This window comes from Chlorocebus sabaeus, chromosome 11 (genome assembly GCF_047675955.1).
Source record: "Chlorocebus sabaeus isolate Y175 chromosome 11, mChlSab1.0.hap1, whole genome shotgun sequence".
Classification (NCBI taxonomy): domain Eukaryota; kingdom Metazoa; phylum Chordata; class Mammalia; order Primates; family Cercopithecidae; genus Chlorocebus; species Chlorocebus sabaeus.
In genome coordinates this window covers 120,948,205-120,969,423 of record NC_132914.1, presented here as the reverse complement: position 1 = coordinate 120,969,423, position 21,219 = coordinate 120,948,205, and the positions used below count along the sequence as shown (strand labels likewise).

General features: G+C 46.5%; 2 protein-coding genes across 4 annotated transcripts in view; both read right to left on the bottom strand.

The window, feature by feature from the left end:
- Positions 1–3,747, bottom strand: part of ATP6V0A2 (ATPase H+ transporting V0 subunit a2) — a 56,822-nt gene extending 53,075 nt beyond the window's left edge. Inside the window, exon 1 of the mRNA XM_008005137.3 lies at positions 3,405–3,747. Within this exon, the coding sequence (XP_008003328.1) occupies positions 3,405–3,521 (117 nt within the window). The 5' untranslated portion in view covers positions 3,522–3,747. The remainder of the gene's footprint in view (positions 1–3,404) is intronic.
- Positions 3,748–7,630: 3,883 nt separating this feature from the next.
- TCTN2 (tectonic family member 2) overlaps positions 7,631–21,219 on the bottom strand; it is a 37,950-nt gene continuing 24,361 nt past the window's right edge. For 2 of the 3 annotated variants that reach the window (XM_008005133.3, XM_008005134.3), the window contains exons 12-18: positions 20,362–20,442; positions 19,363–19,474; positions 16,792–16,898; positions 11,909–12,065; positions 9,209–9,334; positions 8,987–9,075; positions 7,631–8,455 (exon numbers count right to left, since the gene is read on the bottom strand). In XM_008005133.3, the coding sequence (XP_008003324.1) occupies positions 8,346–8,455; positions 8,987–9,075; positions 9,209–9,334; positions 11,909–12,065; positions 16,792–16,898; positions 19,363–19,474; positions 20,362–20,442 (782 nt within the window). In that variant the 3' untranslated portion in view covers positions 7,631–8,345. The remainder of the gene's footprint in view (positions 8,456–8,986; positions 9,076–9,208; positions 9,335–11,908; positions 12,066–16,791; positions 16,899–19,362; positions 19,475–20,361; positions 20,443–21,219) is intronic. The other variant, XM_008005135.3, reaches the window with a different exon arrangement.

Below are 21,219 nucleotides of genomic sequence, written 5' to 3'. Positions count from 1 at the left end.
ATATATATATAATCTTTTAGAGATACCTGTTGAAAAGTTAAATTATTTATCTTGAATTTGCTTCAAAATGATCTAGTCTGGGAGGTGAGAAAAAACTAAGTTTACATTATGGGTACATGGGGGTACACTGTACTCTTCCCTCTACTACTTATAATACAAAGTTTAAAACAATTTTTAAAAGTTGTAAAAGAACATTCAATAAAATTAGGAAGTTAGTCATGATTTCTGTGTAAAGCAGATTAGGATGTTTTCAGTGTGGTTCAAATTATATAAAAGTACACATATATGGACATTTTTAAACATTATTAGAGAAATGTTGATTGTCCAATATTAGCCAAAAAGTTAAAGTTAATTTCTAGGCATTGGGATCATGCAAGCTATGTTCCTATTCTTACGTTTTCCACATTTCTCACAATGGACATCTATTACTTTCACACCTTAAAAATTTACAGTAATCATTCATGTTGAAAGCCATTTAAGACACAAAATTTATCTTTATTCCATTTGGATTTGTACTGGACACTCTCAAGAAACAGTTAAGCTACAGCTTGACATGAAACTGCTCAACCTGATAAGTGTCAACCCCAAATGTTCAGTTCTTGTTCGTTTTTTGGGGACTTTTTTAAAAAGAATTAACCAGAAGAAAGATAAAAATTCTAATTTCACTCCTGTTTATCACCTTCTCATTCATTTCTGGAGGTCAAACTAAAAGTAACCACTTCCAAGTCACTAATGATTCAGACACAATCTAGTTCTATGGAACTTATTGGAAAGGAAGTTCTGCGTCTAAAGTTGTCGCAGGATACGACTTCTCAGCTTCCATTTTCTTCCTTCAATATCAAATAGTACTTAACTCTAAATGGACATGATGTTTCTACAAATAGTAGAATCTTTATTTATAAAGAGGTAAATTTCTGTGGCAATAATACAAACATGGATTTGACATACATACACCACCATCCCCAGCTTACATATATTAACTTTTTTGTTGTTGTTGTTGTTGTTTTTTGATACGGAGTCTCACCCTGTCACCAGGCTGGAGTGTGCAGTGGCGCGATCGCAGCTCACTGCAACCTCCACCTCCCGGGTTGAAGTGATTCTCCAGACTCAGCCTCCTGAGAGTAGCTAGGACTACAGGCACGCCCCACCATGCCCAGCTAATTTTTGTATTTTTAGTAGAGGCAGGGTTTCACCATGTTGGCCAGGATGGTCTCGAACTCCTGGCCTCATGATCCGCCCATCTTGGCATCCCAAAGTGCGGGGATTACAGGCGTGAGCCACCACACCCAGCCATATTAACTTTTGTTTTCTATTGCGTGGGTTCTTTTACAAATTTGGGGTTTTTTTTCCCCTTTTAGAGCAGCACCCTAATTCAGGGCTAATGGAATAAGGTATATTTTAACGTAGATTCAATTCAAGGCACATTAAACCTAGTAAAACTGGCAGAGGAGACCTGGTGCTGTTTGTCCTAATATTCACACCCATTGATACTCCCACTTCAGCGGAAGGACTAAAGAGGAAACCTGTTCTTAGACTGAGAACTGTTACAAAAGTGAGAACTTTCCCTTCAGGGAGTCCTCCCCATCAGCTGAATGCCCTTTCTTTTCCAGGTCTTCCCACTAGCTGTCACCACGGAAGTCACCACCTGCCCCCCTTTCCCTTGCAAGGGTTACTAACAGTGATCTCATCTGGTCACCACAAAGTCAGTAGGAAACTCAGGCTGAAGATACACTGAAAACCTAGCACCACACAAGAGCTCATCACAGCAACCTTAGTTTTACTTCCTTCTGGAAAAAGACGAACAGCACTTTCTTCTCCTTTCACTGACATTCAGTTAAAAAGGATCCCAGGTACACTCTATGACCGGAGGTAGTGGCGCTTATTGAAACTGGAATCTTTGTAGTGATTAGTGCGTTTGCTCAAACCTGTAAGACTGAAGTGTGGTAAGTGTCTTGGCTTGAGTACTAACCAGATGGAAAACATCCACCTGTTACAAATGTAGGAGGCTGTTGCGCCTGCAACTGCTGCCTGAATCTTTTGGGTGCTACTCACAGCTCAGGGCAGCATCCACCAGGTGAATGGGTACAAGTACAGAAGTGGCTCCAGGAACCAGGAACCGCCCTGCATCTTACCTGCACCCTCGCCTGTCACTCAGGAGTTTCTCCATGACTTTGCAACTGCCTAATGGGGCTGATCTGGTATTAGATATCTGATATCAACGGATATCAGATCTGGGGTAGGGCTGTTCCCTTTTAAAATTAAGGACACCTTAGGAAGATCAAGGGAAACAGTCAGGAGATGAAAGTGGTGGCCAGGAAATAAAATCTTCGCCTGAGTGGATTTCAATTCAGTCAATAAGTACTTGTTTCACGGTCTCCCTTCCACACCCTGTTCTTTGCCTTCTTAGCACTTATCACAGCTTATAATCAGAGTGTGTTTAATCTGTCTCCTCCCACACTGGGAGCTCCAGGAACACAGGGACTGTGTCTGCCTTGTTCACCACCGAGTCCCCAGCACCAAAAACAGTGCCTGAACGTAGCGGGCAGTCAAGAAAAGCCTGTTTATTCAACAAATGCCTATCGATGCCAACGACTGCCAAGGACTGTGTTAAGGTCCTTACTCTCAGAGGTTGACAGTCCTTGGTGGAGACAAACAATAAACAAGTAAATGGACAAACAAATGTTTATTATTACTTTCTGGGGAGACAGCTTCCAATCGACAAATAATGACTGAATTCTTAAGTCCTTACACACAATAGTATGAACAGCATTATGCATCAGTGACCAAAACAGACAAAAATCCCTCTCCTCAAGGAGATAACAGCTTTTCCCCATTTCAGGCTCTGTCTGGGCTCCTCCTGTTCCCTCCAACGAGGACCCTCTCCCCAGATCTTCCCCAAGGCTGGCTCCTTTCTATTTGGGTCTCAGCTGAAATATCACCTTCTCCAGGAAGCTTCCTTGACTACCCCTTCAAACGTACCTCCCACCCGAATCACCTTCACACCAACCCGTTTTTTCTTTACGGCAAACATTTTCTGGTTGACGTATTTATTTGGTTAACGCGCCCCTCTCACCCCCGTAAGTTCCAAAAGGACTCCAAGAGGCCTTTGTGGGATTTGTTCTCCCGCTAAGCTCGGTGCCCCGAGCCGATGAAGACCACACAGGGGAAATCCTAACTAACTGGGGCAGAGCAACCGCGGACCACACAGACGGCCGGCGACCCTGGAGTCAGCCCCGCGCTCCGGGAAGCTTTGGCCGTTGAGTTGGGGCGTCAGCTTCCCCATCTGGGCAATGGGGACGGGGCGCGCCCTTCCTCGGTGCTCCCTGCGGGAGGGCCCCAGAGATGCGCGGGATGGGGAGCGCCAGGAAAGCAGGTGCGGCCCGCGTCTCCCGGGCGACACTCACGTCTCGGAACTGGACCAGGCCCTTCTCGCCCAGGGCGCTGAGACACTCGTAGGCCGTGCCTGACTGCAGGAAGAGCTGCGCCAGGCACATGGTCTCGCTCCGGAACAGGGACCCCATGGCGGGCCGACCCGCGCCCGGAGGGGCTCGACGGGCGGCAGCGGCTCCGAGCCGCGCAGGCCCACACACTCAGCCGGTGCGGCCCGGGCCTCGAGCTCTTCCTGTGGCCTGGCCGCGGCCCCGCACCGTGGGGCTCCAGGCTGCAGCGGCCGCCCCCGGTTCTGCCACCGCGGCTGCCTCTCCAGCTGCCGCCACAGCAGTCCGCGAGGTCCCGCCCCCGAGCTACCGCCGGTTCCGGTTCCGCCCCCGCATCCCGTCCCCCCCCGCCGGCCAACCAATGGGCGCCCGAGGTTGCGGCCGCACGCCGTGGCAGCAGGGCCAACCAGCGCGAACCCGGCGGAGACGACCGCCGCAGCTGTAGCTCAGCTAGACCGGACGCAGAGCTGCATCCCGCGCGGCTCCCCGGCTTATCTGGAGGAGTCTCGCCGAGTGTGCACGCTGCGAAGCTCACCCGTTCCTAGGGCACGACCGTGTGCTGCTGCTGCTGCTGCTGCCGTGTGTGTGTGTGTGTGTGTGTGTGTGTGTGTGTGACAGAATCTCGCTCTGTCGCCCACGCTGGAGGGCAGTGGCGCGATCTCGGCTCACTGCAACCTCTGCCTCCCAGGTTCAAGCAATTCTCCAGCCTCAGACTCCCGAGTAGCTGGGACTACAGGGGCGCGCCACCGCGTCCAGCTAATTTTTTTGTATTTTTAGTAGAGACGGGGTTTCATCATGTTGGCCAGGCTGGTCTCAAACTCCAGACCTCAGGTGATCCGCCCGCCTCGGCCTCCCCAAGTGCTGGGATTACAGGTGTAAGCCACCGCGCCCGGCCCTGCTGCTGCTTTTTTATGGACAGGGTTTCCCTCTGTGGCCCAGAGTGGAGTGCAGTGGCACAAGCTCGGCCCTCTGCAATCTTGACCTCCTGAGCTCAAGCGATCCTCCCACCTCAGCCTCTGGAGGAGCTGGGATTACAGACGCGCGACGATCACACCCGGCTAATTTTTTAAAAAAATGTTTGTAGAGAAGGGGTTTCATCATGTTGGCCAAGCTGGTCTCGAACTCCTGAACTCAAGCGATCCTCCCGCCTTGGCCTCCCAAAGCTCTGGGTTACAGGTGTGAGCCGCCGCCCGGCCGGATCCTGGGCTGCTTCGTGAAGTTGGAGTGTGCAGCCAGCATCCCAATCCAATTTTCAAACGTTTCCCACTGACCTCGCAAGACGACTCCTGCTCAGTTGCAGTCTCCCCTTCCCGCCCGGCCTGGCCACCACAGGACAATTTTGTCTCGATAGATTTGCCAGCTCCAGGCTTGTCCTGTCGATGGAATCACAGGGCACCCAGTGTGTGTTCCCCACACCGACTGGGAAGCAGGAGTCTCTGCTCACATATCCCCTCCCTTGAGACTGTCTCTGGCCCCTCTACTTTGGAGTCACATCCTTGTTCTGTTTCCTTCACTGCACCTGCCACCATCTGAAATTATCTTATCTGTATGTTAGTGCCAGTCTTCCCTGCTAGATTGGAAGCTCCACCAAGGTGAGGACAATGTTTCTGCCACTGCGGTATCTCCAAGCCCCAGCACATAGTAGCCACTCAATAAATAGTTCATGGATGCATACAGAAACGTATAAACTTAGAAAAGTTAAAACCATAGACACCCCAGATCCCATTCTACTGCCAAACTGAGTTTTCTCCCTATTTTAAGTACAAAAGGCGTCCTCACAAAATCAGGCTAAATTACCTGTCATTTGGAAGTTTTAAATTTATTTTCCATAAATATCTGAAATCCAAAGCTAGTTATACCAGGCTGGGCGCCCTGGCTCACTCCTGTAATCCCAGCACTTTGGGAGGCCGAGGTGGGCGGATCACTTGAGGTCAGGAGTTCGAGACCAGCCTGGCCAAAATGGCGAAACCCTGTCTCTACTAAAAAAAAATACAAAAATTGGCCGGGTGCGGTAGCTCACGCCTGTAATCCCAGCACTTTGGGAGGCCGAGGCCGGCGGATCACAAGGTCAGGAGATCGAGACCATCCTGGCTAACATGGTGAAACCCTGTCTCTACTAAAAATACAAAAAACTAGCCGGGCCTGTGGTGGGCGCCTGTAATCCAGGCTGCTCAGGAGGCTGAGACGGGAGAATGGCGTGAACCCGGGAGGCAGAGCTTGCAGTGAGCCGAGATCGCGCCACTGCACTCCAGCCTGGGCGACAGAGCGAGACTCCGTCTCAAAAAAAAAAAAAATACAAAAATACAAAAATTAGTCAGGCATGGTGGTGGGCACCTGTAGTCCCAGCTACTCAGGAGGCTGAGGCAAGAGAATCACTTGAACTGGGTGGTAGAGCTTGCAGGGAGCGGAGATCACACCCCTGGACTCCAGCCTGGGCAACAGAGTGACATTCTTTTATTCTTTCAAAGAAACAATAACAACAACAACAACAACAAAAGATACAGTAAGAACTGTGAAGGTGAATTCAAACGGCTGAAGTTCAGACAATAATTGACTCAGACCCCAGCTCCATTAGTCCAGTACTGACCCAGATTTCTGAGTCAGCCCTAGAGGGGTGGGGTGAAGGCCCACCACCACCACAGTACAGATGCTAAAATTCATCATGCAGAAACTTACGACCTCTGCAATGACTAGCTCATCCTCCTATTTGAAAATGGACTTAAGACTGGAGGAAAATTTGAAATTCCTCCTGGGCAGGAACTCTGCAGTGAAGATGAAACAGCACATTTTATGTAGTCCTGGGTTATCAGCAGGCACTAGGAATTCAATCAAAAAGTATAAAAGGGAAAATAATCATTTTTCAAAATTAGGCTTAAATAACATACAAAATCCATATGAAACTAGATTACCTGGCACACAAAGAAAACTTACAGGTAATGTGCTATGTGGCCACTGTAGGACTGTGGCTGAAAACACCTATTCCAGGCCTGGGCACAGCAGCTCGTATGTATAATCCCAGCACTTTGGGAGGCTGAGGCAGGTAGATCACTTGAGCCCAGGAGTTCGAGAACAGCCTGGGTAACAGAGTAACATAGGGAGACCCCGTTCTCTACAAAAAAAAAAAAAAATACAAAAACTAGCCAGGTACAAGCCTGTGGTCCCAGCTACTTGGGAGGCTAAAGTGGGAGGATCACTTGAACTCAGGAGGTTGAGGCTGCAGTGAGCCGTAATTGTGCCACTGCTCTCCATCCAGCTCTCTAGCCTGGGTAACAGAGTAAGACCATGTCTCAAAAAAAAAAAAAAAAAAATCCATTCTTCCCACTGAGTGGGGTTGACTGTCCCCATGTGACGGCCCATGGGAGAAATTCCTAGACTCAGCTAGGAAAAACTGTCCTTCATTGATAACCAGTTAATTTTTAATGAATAGATTTCATAACTCCTATAGCTAATCATACTTCGTTTTTTGTAAACTGGGGTCTTGGTTGGGCATGGTGGCTCCTGCTGGTAATCCTAGCACTTTGGGAGGCTTAGGTGGGAGGATTGCTAAAGCCAGGAGTTTGAGACCAGGCCAGGCAACATAGCGAGACCCCTGTCTCTACTAAAAAAAAAAAAAAAAAATTAGCCAGATGTGGTAGCACACACACCTGTAGTCCCAGCTACCTGGGGGAGAATCGCTTGAACCCAGGTGTTTGAGTTTACAGTGAGCTGTGATCATGCCACTGCACTCTAGCCTGGGCAACAGAGGGAGAACCTGTCTCTAAAACATAAATACATAAATAATGAATTAGGGGTATGCTTCTGCTAAATGCAACCTTTGGCATATATTTTGGGCGCTTTCATGTGCCCCTGGTTTTGTTTTACTTTTCTCTTATTTTCCTCCTGCAGCGCCCACATCTTTCCCCATCCATTATTTTGTGTTTTTGTATTATATACATTTTTAAGAATTTCTTAATCCTTTCTATGGAATATGGGAAACATCAATCAACACGAATGTATTAAAAACTAAAGAAAAGACTGTTTCTCTCTGGCATAAATAAAACTCCTATGACTTTAACTAATTTGTGATAAGCTAAAATTTCTAACATTTCTTGAGTTCTTCTCATGCATTTTACTCAGTCAGGCCAGTGATGAGAATATTCATTCTGCGTCGGATAGCTACATATATGAATTAAAGTCACAGGGCACTTAATAAAAATTTTCTGCAAAAATAAGACATTTCATTTATTAAAATTTTATAGAGAAGCATACAAGACTACAACGAATCACTGAAGTCAAGGTCTAAAGTCTTTGAGAAGTCAGATGGACCGGACACAGTGGCTCACATCTGTGATCCCAGCACTTTGGGAGGCCGAGGTGGGCAGATCATTTGAGCTCAGGAGTTACAGACCAGCCTGGACAACATGGCGAAACCCCGTCTTTACCAAAAATACAGCCAGGCGTGGTGGAGAATCTGTGGTCCCAGCTACACCGGAGGCTGAGGTGGGAGGATTGCTTGGGAGGCAGATTGCAGTGAGCTGAGATTGTGCACTGCACTCCAGCCTGGGTGACAGAGTGAGACCCTGTCTCAAAAAAACAAAAACAAAAACAAAAAAGGCCGGGTGCGGTGGCTCATGCCAGTAATCTCAGCACTTTGGGAGGCTGAGATGGGTGGATCACGAGGTCAGGAGTTCGAGAGCAGCCTGGCCAATATGGTGGAACCCTGTCTCTACTAAAAATACAAAATTAGCCAGGCATGGTGGTACGTGCCTGTAATCCCAACTCTCCGGAGGCTGAGGCAGGAGAATCGCTTGAACCCAGGAGGAGGAGGTTGCGGTGAGCTGAGATCACGCAATTGCACTCCAGCCTAGGCAACAAGAGCAAAACTCCATCTCAAAAAAAAAAAAAAAAAAAAAAAAGCCAGGTGGTTGTCTAACTATAGGCTTTGCATATTCTGGTCCAGGGGTTGCTGAGAAACATGGCCAATGTGAGGAACAACAGCAACAGTAAGCCCTTGGCAACACATTGAGAATGCGGCTCCCCTGAAAAACAATGGACAAAATTAAGCAACAGTATTTCTTAACTCTTGTGATAACAGTGTACGTATAGGCTGGGCGTGGTGGCTCACTCTTGCAATCCTAACACTTTGGGAGGCCAAGGAAGGCAGATCACTTGAAGCTAGTTCGAGACCAGCCTGGCCAACATGGTGAAACCCCGTCTCTACTAAAAATACAAAAATAGCCCAGTGTGTTGGTGCTGTAATCCCAGCTACTCTAGAGGCTGAGGCATGAGAGTCATCTGAACCCAGGAGGCAATGGTTGCAGTGAGCTGAGATTCTGCCACTGCACTCCAGCCAGGGTGACACAGAAAGACTCTGTCTAAAAAAACAACAGTGTAGGTAGAAATAAACTAAGCCTCAACAGTAATGGTGATCACTTCCAAGTGGCAATACTATCTGTAAATTTTTTTAAGTTTCTATATGTTTTATGCTTTCTGTAACATTTAGACATCATTTTAAATTGTTTTTAAAATTGACATAACATAATTGGTCATAGACATCTGTTTCACCCTACCTTGATAATACTGAGTCCATGGATATAGAAGCTGCGGCCAACACACCTCATTTCTGTTGCAGTCATACTCTGTATAATTGATCTGGAATCTAGAAAACATTTTAGAGGATTACAAAAACTACAAGTGAAAAATATCAGAACTTGACTAAAGGAAAAAACTTCCAATTTTCAAATATATATTTTTCTGCTTCCTAATGTCAACTAGGTGACCAACTGGAGTACCTTGTCAGGGGGCGGGGTAACTGTGCAGGAATTTTAATAAACTGGACAGATGCACTGATAGGGAGAAGGTCGGCCTTGTGCTCACAGGTAAGCCCACACTGGTACTGCCAGTTCACTGAGGAGAACCTAGGAGGGAAAGATCACATGGTCAGCATAGCCACCATTCAGTTCTATTCCACCAAGAACAGCAGGTAACAGATGCAATCACAATACAACCTGAGGTTCTCTTAAGAAGTTTCACATTCTACCTGTGCTGTTTTTTCTTTGTATTTGTCCACTGTCTTTGTCCATTTCAACAGACAGATCCAAGGAGAAGAGAAACTCCTAATAACCCCTCATGGGCCTGTTGCCCGGTGACATCTGCCAGTCCTGTCAGTCTCACTCCTCTCCAGCCAGTGCATTTTATACAGGTGCTATCAAAGGTACCTTTGTTCATCACCTGTTTTTCTCAAACGATATGATAATAAAAGCAGCAGCTAGCCACTTATTGAGGGCTTTCCACGTTCGAGGCACACAGATAACTTGCTTGCAACACACCATCTCGTGTTATCCTCAAAAGAGTACTGCGAAGGTGGTAACTGTACTCCCATTTTCCCTTGCAGAGTCACCACTCTCCATTCCCAATTCAGCGGACCAGAAGGGACTGGCCCTAATCCAGAGGCGCGCCCATCACCTGAGCCTAGCCAGTAAGAGCTGCCCATTGCCCCAGTCATAGGGATTGGTTCAGAAAGGAGCACATGACCCAAACTGAGCCAATGAAAGTCTGCCCAGATCTATTTTGAGAAAGAGGAGGGGCCGGGCCTGGTGGCTCATGCCTGTAATCCCAGCACTTTGGGAGGCTGAGCTGGGCAGATCACCTGAGGTCGGGAGTTTAAGACCAGCCTGAGCAACATGGAGAAACCCCATCTCTACTAAAAATACAAAATTAGCTGGGCGTGGTGCCTCATGCCTGTAACCCCAGCTACTCAGGAGGCTGAGGCAAGAGAATAGCTTGAACCCAGGAGGTAGAGGTTGCGGAGAGCCGAGATGGTGCCACTGCACTCCAGCCTGGGCAACAAGAACTAAACTTTGTCTCAAAAAAAAGGAAAGAAAGAAAAGAAAGAAAGAAAGAAAGAGAGAAAGAGAGAAAGAGAGGAAGAGAGGAAGAGAGGAAGAGAGGAAGGAAGAAAGGAAGGAAGAAAGGAAGGAAGAAAGGAAGGAAGAAAGAAAGGAAGAAAGGAAGAAAGGAAGGAAGGAAGGAAGAAAGGAAGGAAGGAAGGAAGGAAGGAAGGAAGGAAGAAAGAAAGAAAGAAAGAAAGAAAGAAAGAAAGAAAGAAAGAAAGAAAGAAAGAAAGAAAGAAAGAAAGAAAGAAAGAAAGAAAAGAAAGGGAGGGAAGGGAGGGAGGGAAGGAAAGGGAGGGAAGGAAAGGGAGGGAAGGAAAGGGAGGGAAGGAAAGGGAGGGAAGGAAAGGAAGGAAAGGAAAGGAAGGAAAGGAAAGGAAGGAAAGGAAGGAAAGGAAAGGAAGGAAAGGAAGGAAAGGAAGGGAAGGAAAGGAAGGGAAGGAAAGGAAGAAAGGAAAGGAAGAAAGGAAAGGAAGAAAGGAAAGGAAAGGAAGGAAAGGAAGGAAGAAAGGAAGAAAGGAAGAAAGGAAGAAAGAAAGAAAAGAGGAGGAAAGAGGCTTTCTCCCCACTGGACTTGCTGCAGTGACATCAGCCTGGATTGCTAGTGCCCATCTTTGCCATCTCTTGAGGAGAACCTCCCTGAGAATGAAGCCAACCCAAAGGAAGAGGAGCTGAGACACGAAAACAAAAAGATCCCTGACCACACCGGAACCAGGAACCATGAACTAGCTGTATGTGGATTACTCTGAACTTGAACCAATAAATTCCCCTTTTTGCTTAAGTCAGTATGAACTGGGCACCTGTCACTTAAAACTGATGGAGGCAGGCTGGGTATGGTGGCTCACGCCTGTAATACCAGCACTTTGGGAGGCCAAGGCGGGTGGATCACAAGGTCAGGAGATTGAGACCATCCTGGCCAACAGGGTGAAACCCTGTCTTTACTAAAAATACAAAAATTAGCTGGATGTGGTGGCACATGCCTGTAATCCCAGCTACTCGGAAGGCTGAGGCAGGAGAATCACTTGAACCACAGAGTCGGAGGTTGCAGTGACCAGAGATATTGCCACTGCACTCCAGCCTGGAGACAGAGCAAGACTCCATCTCAAAAAAAAAAAAAAAAAAAAATCTGATAGAGGGTTGTTACATAAAGGTATTATCACCATATTACAGAGGAGGAAACTACAGCTCAGAAAGGTTAAGTAATTGGCCAGTGCCACACAGCTCCTAAGTGGGACAGCCGTGATTTGAACCTATCTGCTGCCAAAGTCTCTAACCACAGACAATATTATCTGACCAGCATATCAGTTACATTCATGGATTTCAAAATGTACTTAGCAATAAGTAGCCCTTTATTCATCTTTGTACTCCCTAAAACACCTTGCAGACTCTCTTACACATGGCTTTATAAATACTTGTGAGAATAAGTCTCCATTATACACATAGTTCATACACATTCCATATGTCCATATAAACATCTTGCTAATAATTGCAAGTTATAAATAAATAATCAGTTTCTAAACAAACGTTTCCCTATTGTTCGGAACACTCTCAACTTTCCTGACTCTCTCTAAACTACAGCGATCCAAGATGTGATCATACCTTGTCTCTACGCCAAGTATCTCCTGCTGAGTAATCCCTTCCACTGCACCAGCATCCGAGATGAGAATGCGGATGCTCAGCCGAGCAGGAACGTCCAGGCAGATGCCGTTCAAACTGCTAGCCGGTGGGTCTGCACCTGGGTCAGGGGCATCTACACCTATAGAAATGTTAACTTAGGCACTTCTCAAACATATAATTTGATAAGTTTTCCTACAATGTCATAATAACCAAAATGGGGAATAAAATCCGGCAGGCATCACATCAATGAGGCTTTAGTCTCTTACAGGCTCTAGTCACTTGTCACTCCATAACTGTGTTATCCCTTAAAGTCTACAAGGCATAGGATGGCACTAATAAAAATTGTGTTTAAAATGTTTCCTTGTATGGGCCGGGTGCAGTGGCTCATGCCTGTAATCCCAGCACTTTGGGAGGCTGAGGCGGGCAGATCATGATGTCAAGAGATTGAGACCATTCTGGCCAACATGGTGAAACCCTGTCTCTACTAAAAGTACAAAAATTAGCTGGGCGTGGTGGTGCTCGCTTGTAGTTCCAGGTACTTGGGAGGTTGAGGCAGGAGAATTGCTTGAACCCAGGAGGTAGAGGTTGCAGTGAGCCAAGATTGTGCCACTGCACTGCAGCCTGGGGACAGAAAGAGACTCCATCTTAAAAAAAAAAAAAAAAAAAAAAAAAAAAGTTTCCTATGTTAGCCAGTCACTGGAACTTAAAAGCCCTGACCCACATATTAAAGCCATAAGTCATGATTCAGTTTCCAAGCTCTCACTGAAATCTACCCAGCCTTTTAACAGAAATGTATATAATTGCAGTAAAATGCCATCGTTATTCCATGCAGTCACAGTTCTAGTGAAAGCTGTGTAAGACATTTAAAATCCATACTAACAACTTTAGGCCAGACACAGTGATTCATGTCTATAATCCTAACACTTTGGGAGGTTGAGGTAGAAGCACCTGCTTGAGCCCAGGAGTTTCAGACCAGCCTGGGCAACATGGCAAAACCCTGTCTCTTAGAGAAAAAAAAATAGCCAGGCATGGTGGCACACACCTGTAGTCCCAGCTACCCAGGAGGCTGAGGTGAGAGGATTGCATTAGCCTGGGAAGTCGAGGCTGCAGTGAGCCACGATGGCATGGCGCCACTACACTCCAGCCTGGACGACAGAGTGAGAACCTCATCTCAAAGAATAAAAATAAAAATCAGCCAGGCATGGTGGCTCACGCCTGTAATCCCAACACTTTGGGAGGCCGAGGTGGGTGGATGACCTGAGGTCAGGAGTTCAAGACCAGCCTGGCCAACATGGTGAAACCCCATCTCTACTAAAAATACAAAATTGGCTAGGTGTGATGGTGGGGCCTGTAATCCCAGCTACTTGGGAGGCTGAGGCAGGAGACTCACTGGAACCCAGGAGGTGGAGGTTGCAGTGAGCCAAGATCGTGCCACGCACTCCAGCCTGGGCAACAGAGTGAGACTCCATCTCAAAAAAAAAAAAAAAAAAAGGTAATAATTGAAAAAAATAATAATAAAACAAAATCCATACTGACAACTTTAATTAGTATGTATTAAAGTAAGTAATTTCCTAATGTTACTATCGTATTAATACAATTGGAAGAGAATGAAATTGAATGAGAAATTAATTTTCATTCATCTTGGAGAAAACCTAGCAAGGTCAATGAGAGGAAGTGGGGTAGGTTCTATGGCTCCTCTGAAGGGGGTTCTTTGCTCCTTCAGGGATTCCAAAGGTCAGTAACACTGTTTTATGTCTAATTTCCTTATACATGTGTCAACACCACTTCTCTTCTGCTTATTAACCTGGACCAAGGTTGCTTTTTGGCTCAGACATGAAATAAAAGCTAATTCCTTCCACCTTGAAGGCAACAAAATGTCATCACCACACTGATTTCGTACCTCATCAACCTGGGTTCTCTGTCTGGACATTTTCCCTATGGTTTCTTTCCCAAGTGCTGACTTTTCTGCAGCCCTCAGGGTCATTCCACAGCCTATCTAGCTGGCCTGGGTGGCAGAGTCCAGGGCTTAACAAGCTCGACCTCTGGGTTCCATTTGCAAATGAGGATCTAGGTCTGGGCCCAGTGCCTTGAGCACCAGCTGGATGAGCAAACAGCAGCCTGAGTGCCCCGTTGGGATGGGGGTCCAACAGGACTCCCTCCCCAAGTCAGAGAGTGGTCTGGGGCACCTTGAGCTCACAGACATATCACATGATCCATGACCACAGAGGGGGAAGGGAGGGTCCTCATCACCGTGACCCCAATCACAAGGAGTGGGCACAATACAGATATGTGTCCGTATGGGCCCTTGTGTGAATTCCAGCCCACTGAGCCTAGCTGACCTCAGAGGGGATGGAAAGGGCGAGGGCAGCATCCAGAGGGCTGATCCCCACCCCCCAGGCAGAGGAGAGGGGGCACAGCAGCATCTGCAGGGAGAGCAGGGCAGGGGCAAAGCAGATGCGCACACTCATTGGGCACTTTCCGGTCCCAAAAGGCAATTCCATTAATTAGCTCAATAAAAAAAGCTTTCTGTTCAAAGTATGTACACACTCAAGACTCCCCAAGAAACTGGGAAGACGTTACCTAACTTGCTACCAGGGAACAGAGGAAAGAGGTTGGAACTCCAGGTTTTCATTCAAGCTCTGCCAAAACTCACTGGGACCTTAGGCCTCTCCAACATAACCCGATGAGCTGGATCTCCATGACTCTAAACACATTTTGGATTCGGAGGTGAAATCGGGCCTGGTGAAGAAGCTTTAAAGTCGGGTTTACCTTTATTCCATGTACGTGTGGTATATCTTCTTCCCTTTGTGTACGATCTATTTGCCAGTTCAACACTGCAAATACCTTTGGCCAAAGGCACTGGGCTGTCAAGTCTTTTTATCTCGCCCCCATGATCCCTGCTATTATTAGATATGTGGCACCTTAATTACTTTCTTTCTTGACCACTTTAGTGAGATATAATTCACATACTATACAATCCACCCACTTAAAGTGTGCAATTCGATGGTTTCTGGTATAGTCACAAAGCTGTGTAACACTCAGCAGATTCTATTTTAGAACATTTTATCACTCTGCGAAGAAATCCTTTACCCACAGCAGTCTCTCCCCATTTCCTCCCAACTCCTCCACCTCCAGCATCCACTAATCTGCTGTCTCTATACATTGCCCATTCTGGACATTGCATATAAATTGAGTCATACAATATGTGGTCTTTTGTGTCTGGCTTCTATCACAATATTTTCAATCACTTTATTTTCCTTTAAGTTAACAAAATTAGCTTTATAAATTACAAAGTCAATTCTCAAATGCCTGTATTCCTGGCAATCGAAAACAGCAATTCAAACTGAAGTGCACTAAAAATCTTAAAACCTGGCTTGGACTTTGTTTTAATGTATTTTATTTTATTTTGTTTTATTTTTAGAGTCAGGATCCTGCTCTGTCATCCAGATTGGAGTGCAGTGGTATAATCAGAGCTCACTGTAGCCTCAAACTCCTAGGCTCAAGCGATCCTCTTTCCTCAGCATCCCAAGTAGCAGGGACTGTAGGGACATGCCACCACATCCAACTAAATTAAAAAATTTTTTTGTAGACACAAGGTCTCACTGTGTTGCCCAGGCTGGTCTTAAACTCCTGGCCTCAGCCAGGTGCGGTGGCTTACGCCTGTGATCCCAGCACTTTGGGAGGCCGAGGCAGGTGAATCACGAAGTCAGGAGTTCAAGACCAGCCTGGCCAACATGGTGAAACCCCGTCTCTATTTAAAAAAATCAAAAATTAGCCAGGCGTGGTGGCAGGCGCCTGTAATCCCAGCTACTCGGGAGGCTGAGGCAGGAGAATCTCCTGAACCCAGGAGGTGGAGGTTGCAGTGAGTCGACACTGTGCCATTGTACTCCAGCCTGGGTGACAAGAACAAGACTCCATCTCAAAAAAAAAAAAACTCCTGGCCTCAAGCAATCCTCTTGCATTGGCCTCCCAAAGCGCTGGGATTATAGGTGTGAGCCACTGCTCCCAGCCTAGACTTTCTTGTTTTTTGTTTTTTGTTTTTTGTTTTTTTTTGAGACGGAGTCTTGCTCTGTCGCCCAGGCTGGAGTGCAGTGGCCAGATCTCGGCTCACTGCAAGCTCCGCCTCCCGGGTTCACGCCATTCTCCTGCCTCAGCCTCCCGAGTAGCTGGGACTACAGGCACCCGCCACCTTGCCCGGCTAGTTTTTTTTTTTGTAATTTTTAGTAGAGACGGGGTTTCACCGTGTTAGCCAGGATGGTCTCGATCTCCTGACCTCGTGATCCGCCCGTCTCCACCTCCCAAAGTGCTGGGATTACAGGCTTGAGCCACCGCGCCCGGCCAGCCTAGACTTTCTTTTACAAAGACTGTTGTTGGCCAGGCACAGTGGCTCATGCTGTAATCCCAACACTTTGAGAGGTTGGGGTAGGCAGATCACTTAAGCCCAGGAGTTAATGACCAGCCTGGGCAAGATGGCAAAACCCATCTCTACAAATAATACAAAAAATTAGCCAGATGTGGTGGCACACACCTGTGGTGCCAGCTACTTGGGAGGCTCAGGTGGGAGGATCCCTTGAGCCTGAGAGGATGAGGCTGCAATAAGCTATGATTGTACCACTGCACTCTAGCCTGGGTGACAGAATGCCTCAAAAAAAAAAAAAAAAAAAAAAAAAAAAAGTCATCATGAATAAGAAGAAAAAGATATGCCAAGTTTCCTGACTGGAGAGCTAACCCCTGGGCAGACGTCCAGTTAAGCCACAGTTAAGCCTCAGGAAGATGACCTACTGGGTTGGGCTCTAATGCTGAGACTACAGTTGGTAGTCATAGCAACCAAGTTACAGGGTTTATTTTACCCGGGTTTGACTTACGTATTATTTCGAGCCAGCCATCACTAAGATCAGTGTAATCGGAGTTGCCTCTCATTGCAACGTGAGTCGCTTGTATTAATGAATCAAGTCTTTCAGCAGCATTCTCCCTGCAAGAGAGTAAGGCATTCTTAGCTTATGGCCAGCAGGTCTTGTCCTAAAGTCCTTTCCAGTGAATGTCCGGGTTTCACTTCCGAGTGCCTAAATAAAAAACTGCCAGAGGAACTGGCATTAAAAACTGGCTGGATGTCACCCATGGACTAGGTGTGTTTGATGGCCTTCCCAGGATGGACCTACACAGCTAGGGGAGGACATACAGAAGCAATCTTCTACTTTAGACTTAAAATGTTAGTAACTTAGCTGAGTGCAGTGGCTCACACCAGTAATCCCAACCCGTTGGGAGGCTGAGGTGGGAAGATTGCTGGAGCTCAGGAGTTCAAGACCAGCCTGGGCAACAGGGTGAAACCCTGCCTCTACAAAAAATACAAAAATTAGCCAGGCATGGTGGCATGCACCTATAGTTTCAACTACTCGGGGGGCTGAAGTGGCAGAAGCGCATAAGCCTTGTGGGGTAAAGGCTACAGTGAGCTGAGATCGTACCACTGCACTCCAGCCTGGGTGACAGAGCAAGACCTTGTCTCAAAAAAAAAAAAAATGTTAGCAACTTAAGTTGGGAATCACGTGGTTCACAGACTGCCGACTGTCACCAAACTTAGGAGGTAGTTAAAGCACACATCAAGTTACCAGGATAAATTTGTGGGCCAGAGTGATCCAACAGTAAAAGTAACCTAAATATCTAGCTGGAATTTTGAGTCATAAAATTAAATGAAGAGTAAGAGTTGGAACGTAGCATCCCTCCTTCCCAGTACTGTCACTGGAGGGTACAAATCTCATGAACTGCAGGAGAGGGACTCTGCCCATGGACTCGGGCCTCACAACCCATAATCAGGAGCTGCTGCTAATAATTTCTACCAGTTTTCCTTAACTTCTCAATGTCTCCCCCATTTCTTCCTGCTTCCCAAAGAACTACACATCTTGGGATATGTAACAGATAAAACATGTGTAAGAATGCACGCAGGCTGGTCATAATGGCTCACGCTTGTCACCTCAGCACTTTGGGAGGCCAAGGCAGGAGGATCATTTGAGCCCAGGAGTTTGAGACCAGCCTGAGCAACATGGTGAAACCCCATCTCTACAAAAAATATGAAAAATCAGCCAGGCATTGCAGCACACACCTGTACTCCAAGATACTCAGGAGGCTGAAGTGGGAGGATCACCTGAGCTAGAGAGGGTCAGGCTGCAATGGGCTGTGATCACACCACTGCACTCCAGTCTGGGTATGGAGTGAGACCGTGTCTCAAAAAACAAGCCAGAAAGAATGCATGCAATCAAAACCACAATGAGATTTTTAAAAATGAGGCTGGGTGCACTGGCTCACACCTATAACCCCAGCACTTTAGGAGGCTGAGGCAGGCAGATCACCTGAGGTCGGGAGTTTGAGACCAGCCCGACCAACATGGAGAAACCCCGTCTCTACTAAAAATACAAAATTAGCCAGGCAAGGTGGTGCATGCCTGTAATCCCAGCTACTCGGGAAGCTGAGGCAGGAGAATCACTTGAACCTGGGAGGTGGAGGCTGCAGTGAGCCAAGATTATGCCATTGCACTCCAGCCTGGGCAACAAGAGTTAAACTCTGTCTCAAAAAACAAACAACCAACAACAACAACAACAACAAACAGAATATAGGCCGGCAGAGTGACTCACACCTGTAATCCCAGCACTTTAGGAGGCCAAGACAGGTGAAGGACCACCTGAGCCTAGGGAGGTTGCAGCTGCAGTAAGCCATGATTGCACCACTGCACCCCAGTCTGGGCAACACAGTGAGACACTGTCTCAAAAAAAAAAAAAAAAAGTTAATCACCCCAATTATACTTTGCTCTGGCCTTTTTCATAGCTCTAGGAGTAGAAGGTTCCAATGAGGCCAGGTACGGTGGCCCACACCTGTAATCCCAGCACTCGGGAAGGCCAAGGTGGGCAAGGTCACTTGAGGTTAGGAGTTTGAGACCAACATGGTGAAACCCCGTCTCTACTAAAAATACCAAAAAAAAATCAGCCAGGTGTGGTGGTGCATGTCTGTAATCCCAGCTGCTAGGGAGGCTAAGGCAGGAGAATTGCTTGAACTGGGGAGGCAGAAACTGAATGAGCCAAGATCACACCACTGCACTCCAGCCTAGGTGACAAAGTGAGACTTGGCATCTCAACAGAAAAACCCACACAACAACGAAAAAGGTTCCAATGAGCTGAACAAACTTTGGCAGAGAAATCTGCTTAAATGTGGATGAAATTTGCTTAAATGTGGATGAACTGGCTTTAGTCCCAAGAAAAAGGTCAATTTTCCCTCATACTGATGTTTGAATCAACTCTAAATTGTATTACATCTGTATTTATTATCACTTTTACACATTTTAATGGACTCTAATTTTTCATATTCATGTTGTCTTTGATATTCATGTAGTGAATTAATTTTAGGCAAACCATTCACATTGCCAGTAAATTCATCAATGAAACACTCACCTGAGCTGAGTACAATTTTCATTAATCCCGACCTCTAACAGGCATCCAGAGAGGACATCTTCTCCAAATAAAATAGGTTTGAAAGTTGCTGATGTACACAAACCCCTTCCAGCTATAAAAGAAAAAGATTATCCTCTTGCTACTTTTTGCTAAATAAAAGTAAAGATTAACTTCAAAGTTTTTCATGAAAAACAGAAAACAGTAAGTAGAAATAAAGTTTATAGTTTTCAAAAACTGAGATCACTGTTAGTCTAATCCTTTCAAAGCTGAACGAAGGTGCCTTTCTGTATCAGCACTCCCAGACCCTGAGCGGTGGCTTCTTCAGAATGTGCCACTGCCCCTGGCAGATGTGGGTCATGACCACCGAGGCACAGACTTCCTGCAGTTCAGAATGAAGTTATTTTCATGTCTCTAATTAGCACCATCCTGGGCTACAGGCAACAATAACACGGGACTCTCAAGCCAATCTCATATTTCAATCTCTTTTACTAGCAACCAGCACTTCAGGTGCAAACAATGTTAGCTGCAGAAGCGGCCGGGCACGGTGGCTCACGCCTGTAATCCCAGCACTTTGGAAGGCTAATGCGGGCAGATCACGAGGTCAGGAGATCGAGACCATCCTGGCTTACACGGTGAAACCCCGTCTCTACTAAAAATACAAAACATTAGCCAGGCATGGTGGCGGGCGCCTGTAGTCCCAGCTACTCGGGAGGCTGAGGCAGGAGAATGGCATGAACCTGGGAGGCGGAGCTTGCGGTGAGCCGAGATCGCGCCACTGCACTCCAGCCTGGGCGACAGAGCAAGACTCAGTCTCAAAAAAAAAACAAAGCTGTAGAAGCATGAAAAACCACCACCACTGTTACTCAGCAGCATGTACCTCTCTGCTAAATAAACCAACCGGGCTTTAAAATCATTGATTGCTTGATTAGATTCAAAATATGGTAATACTTCTAACATCAGTTTGCCAAAGAGCTAATGATAATGACCAAACCGGATTACCCGACTGCCAAAGATATAAAGTCGTGACATTATTCATCCTGTTGGTATTTAGAGCTCGGACAGGCTTGCCAAGTTGGTAACCTAGACAAACACAACAAAGGAGCATGAGCCTGTTTCCTCCTATACTTCAGCACAGCAAGCCTAACTCAGCAAATAACACAAGACACATGCACAAGGAAAGAAAATACATAGGCGAAGCTTTCGAAAATACCTTTGGGAGAAAGATGGCACACCTTCATTCATTATTTTTGTTTTTGTTTTGTTTTGAGACAGAGTCTGGCTCTGCCGCCCAGGCTGGAGTGCAATGGCATACTCTCGGCTCACTGCAACCTTCACCTCCTGGGTTCAAGCGATTCTCCCACCTCAGCCTTCCAAGTAGCTGGGCACCCACCATCATGCCCAGCTAATTTTTGTATTTTTGTAGAGACGGAGTTTCAGCATGTCGGCCAGGCTGGTTTCGAACTCCTGACCTCAGGTGATCCGCCCACCTCAGCCTCCCAAAGAGCTCCGATTACGGACGTGAGCCACCATGCCCGGGTGCTTTTTTTTTTTTTTTTTTTTTAACAGACAAGGACATTCATTCAATTTAAAAAATACATTTTAACAATAAAACCTGAAAAGTAAATTGCAGGCATGAGTCAGTCTTGGACCTCTCATGCAAGAGACACTGAAGGTTCTGATCAAGCCAGTCACGGATCACTTGCTGAATGACGATACTGCTTATCACAGGGGCTCATAAAAGACATGTAAACCAAAGTAATCTTTCTTTTTTTTTTTTTTTTTTTGAGACAGTGTATCACTCTGTTGCCCAGGCTGGAGTTCAGTGGTGTGATCTCAGCTCACTTCAAGCTCCACCTC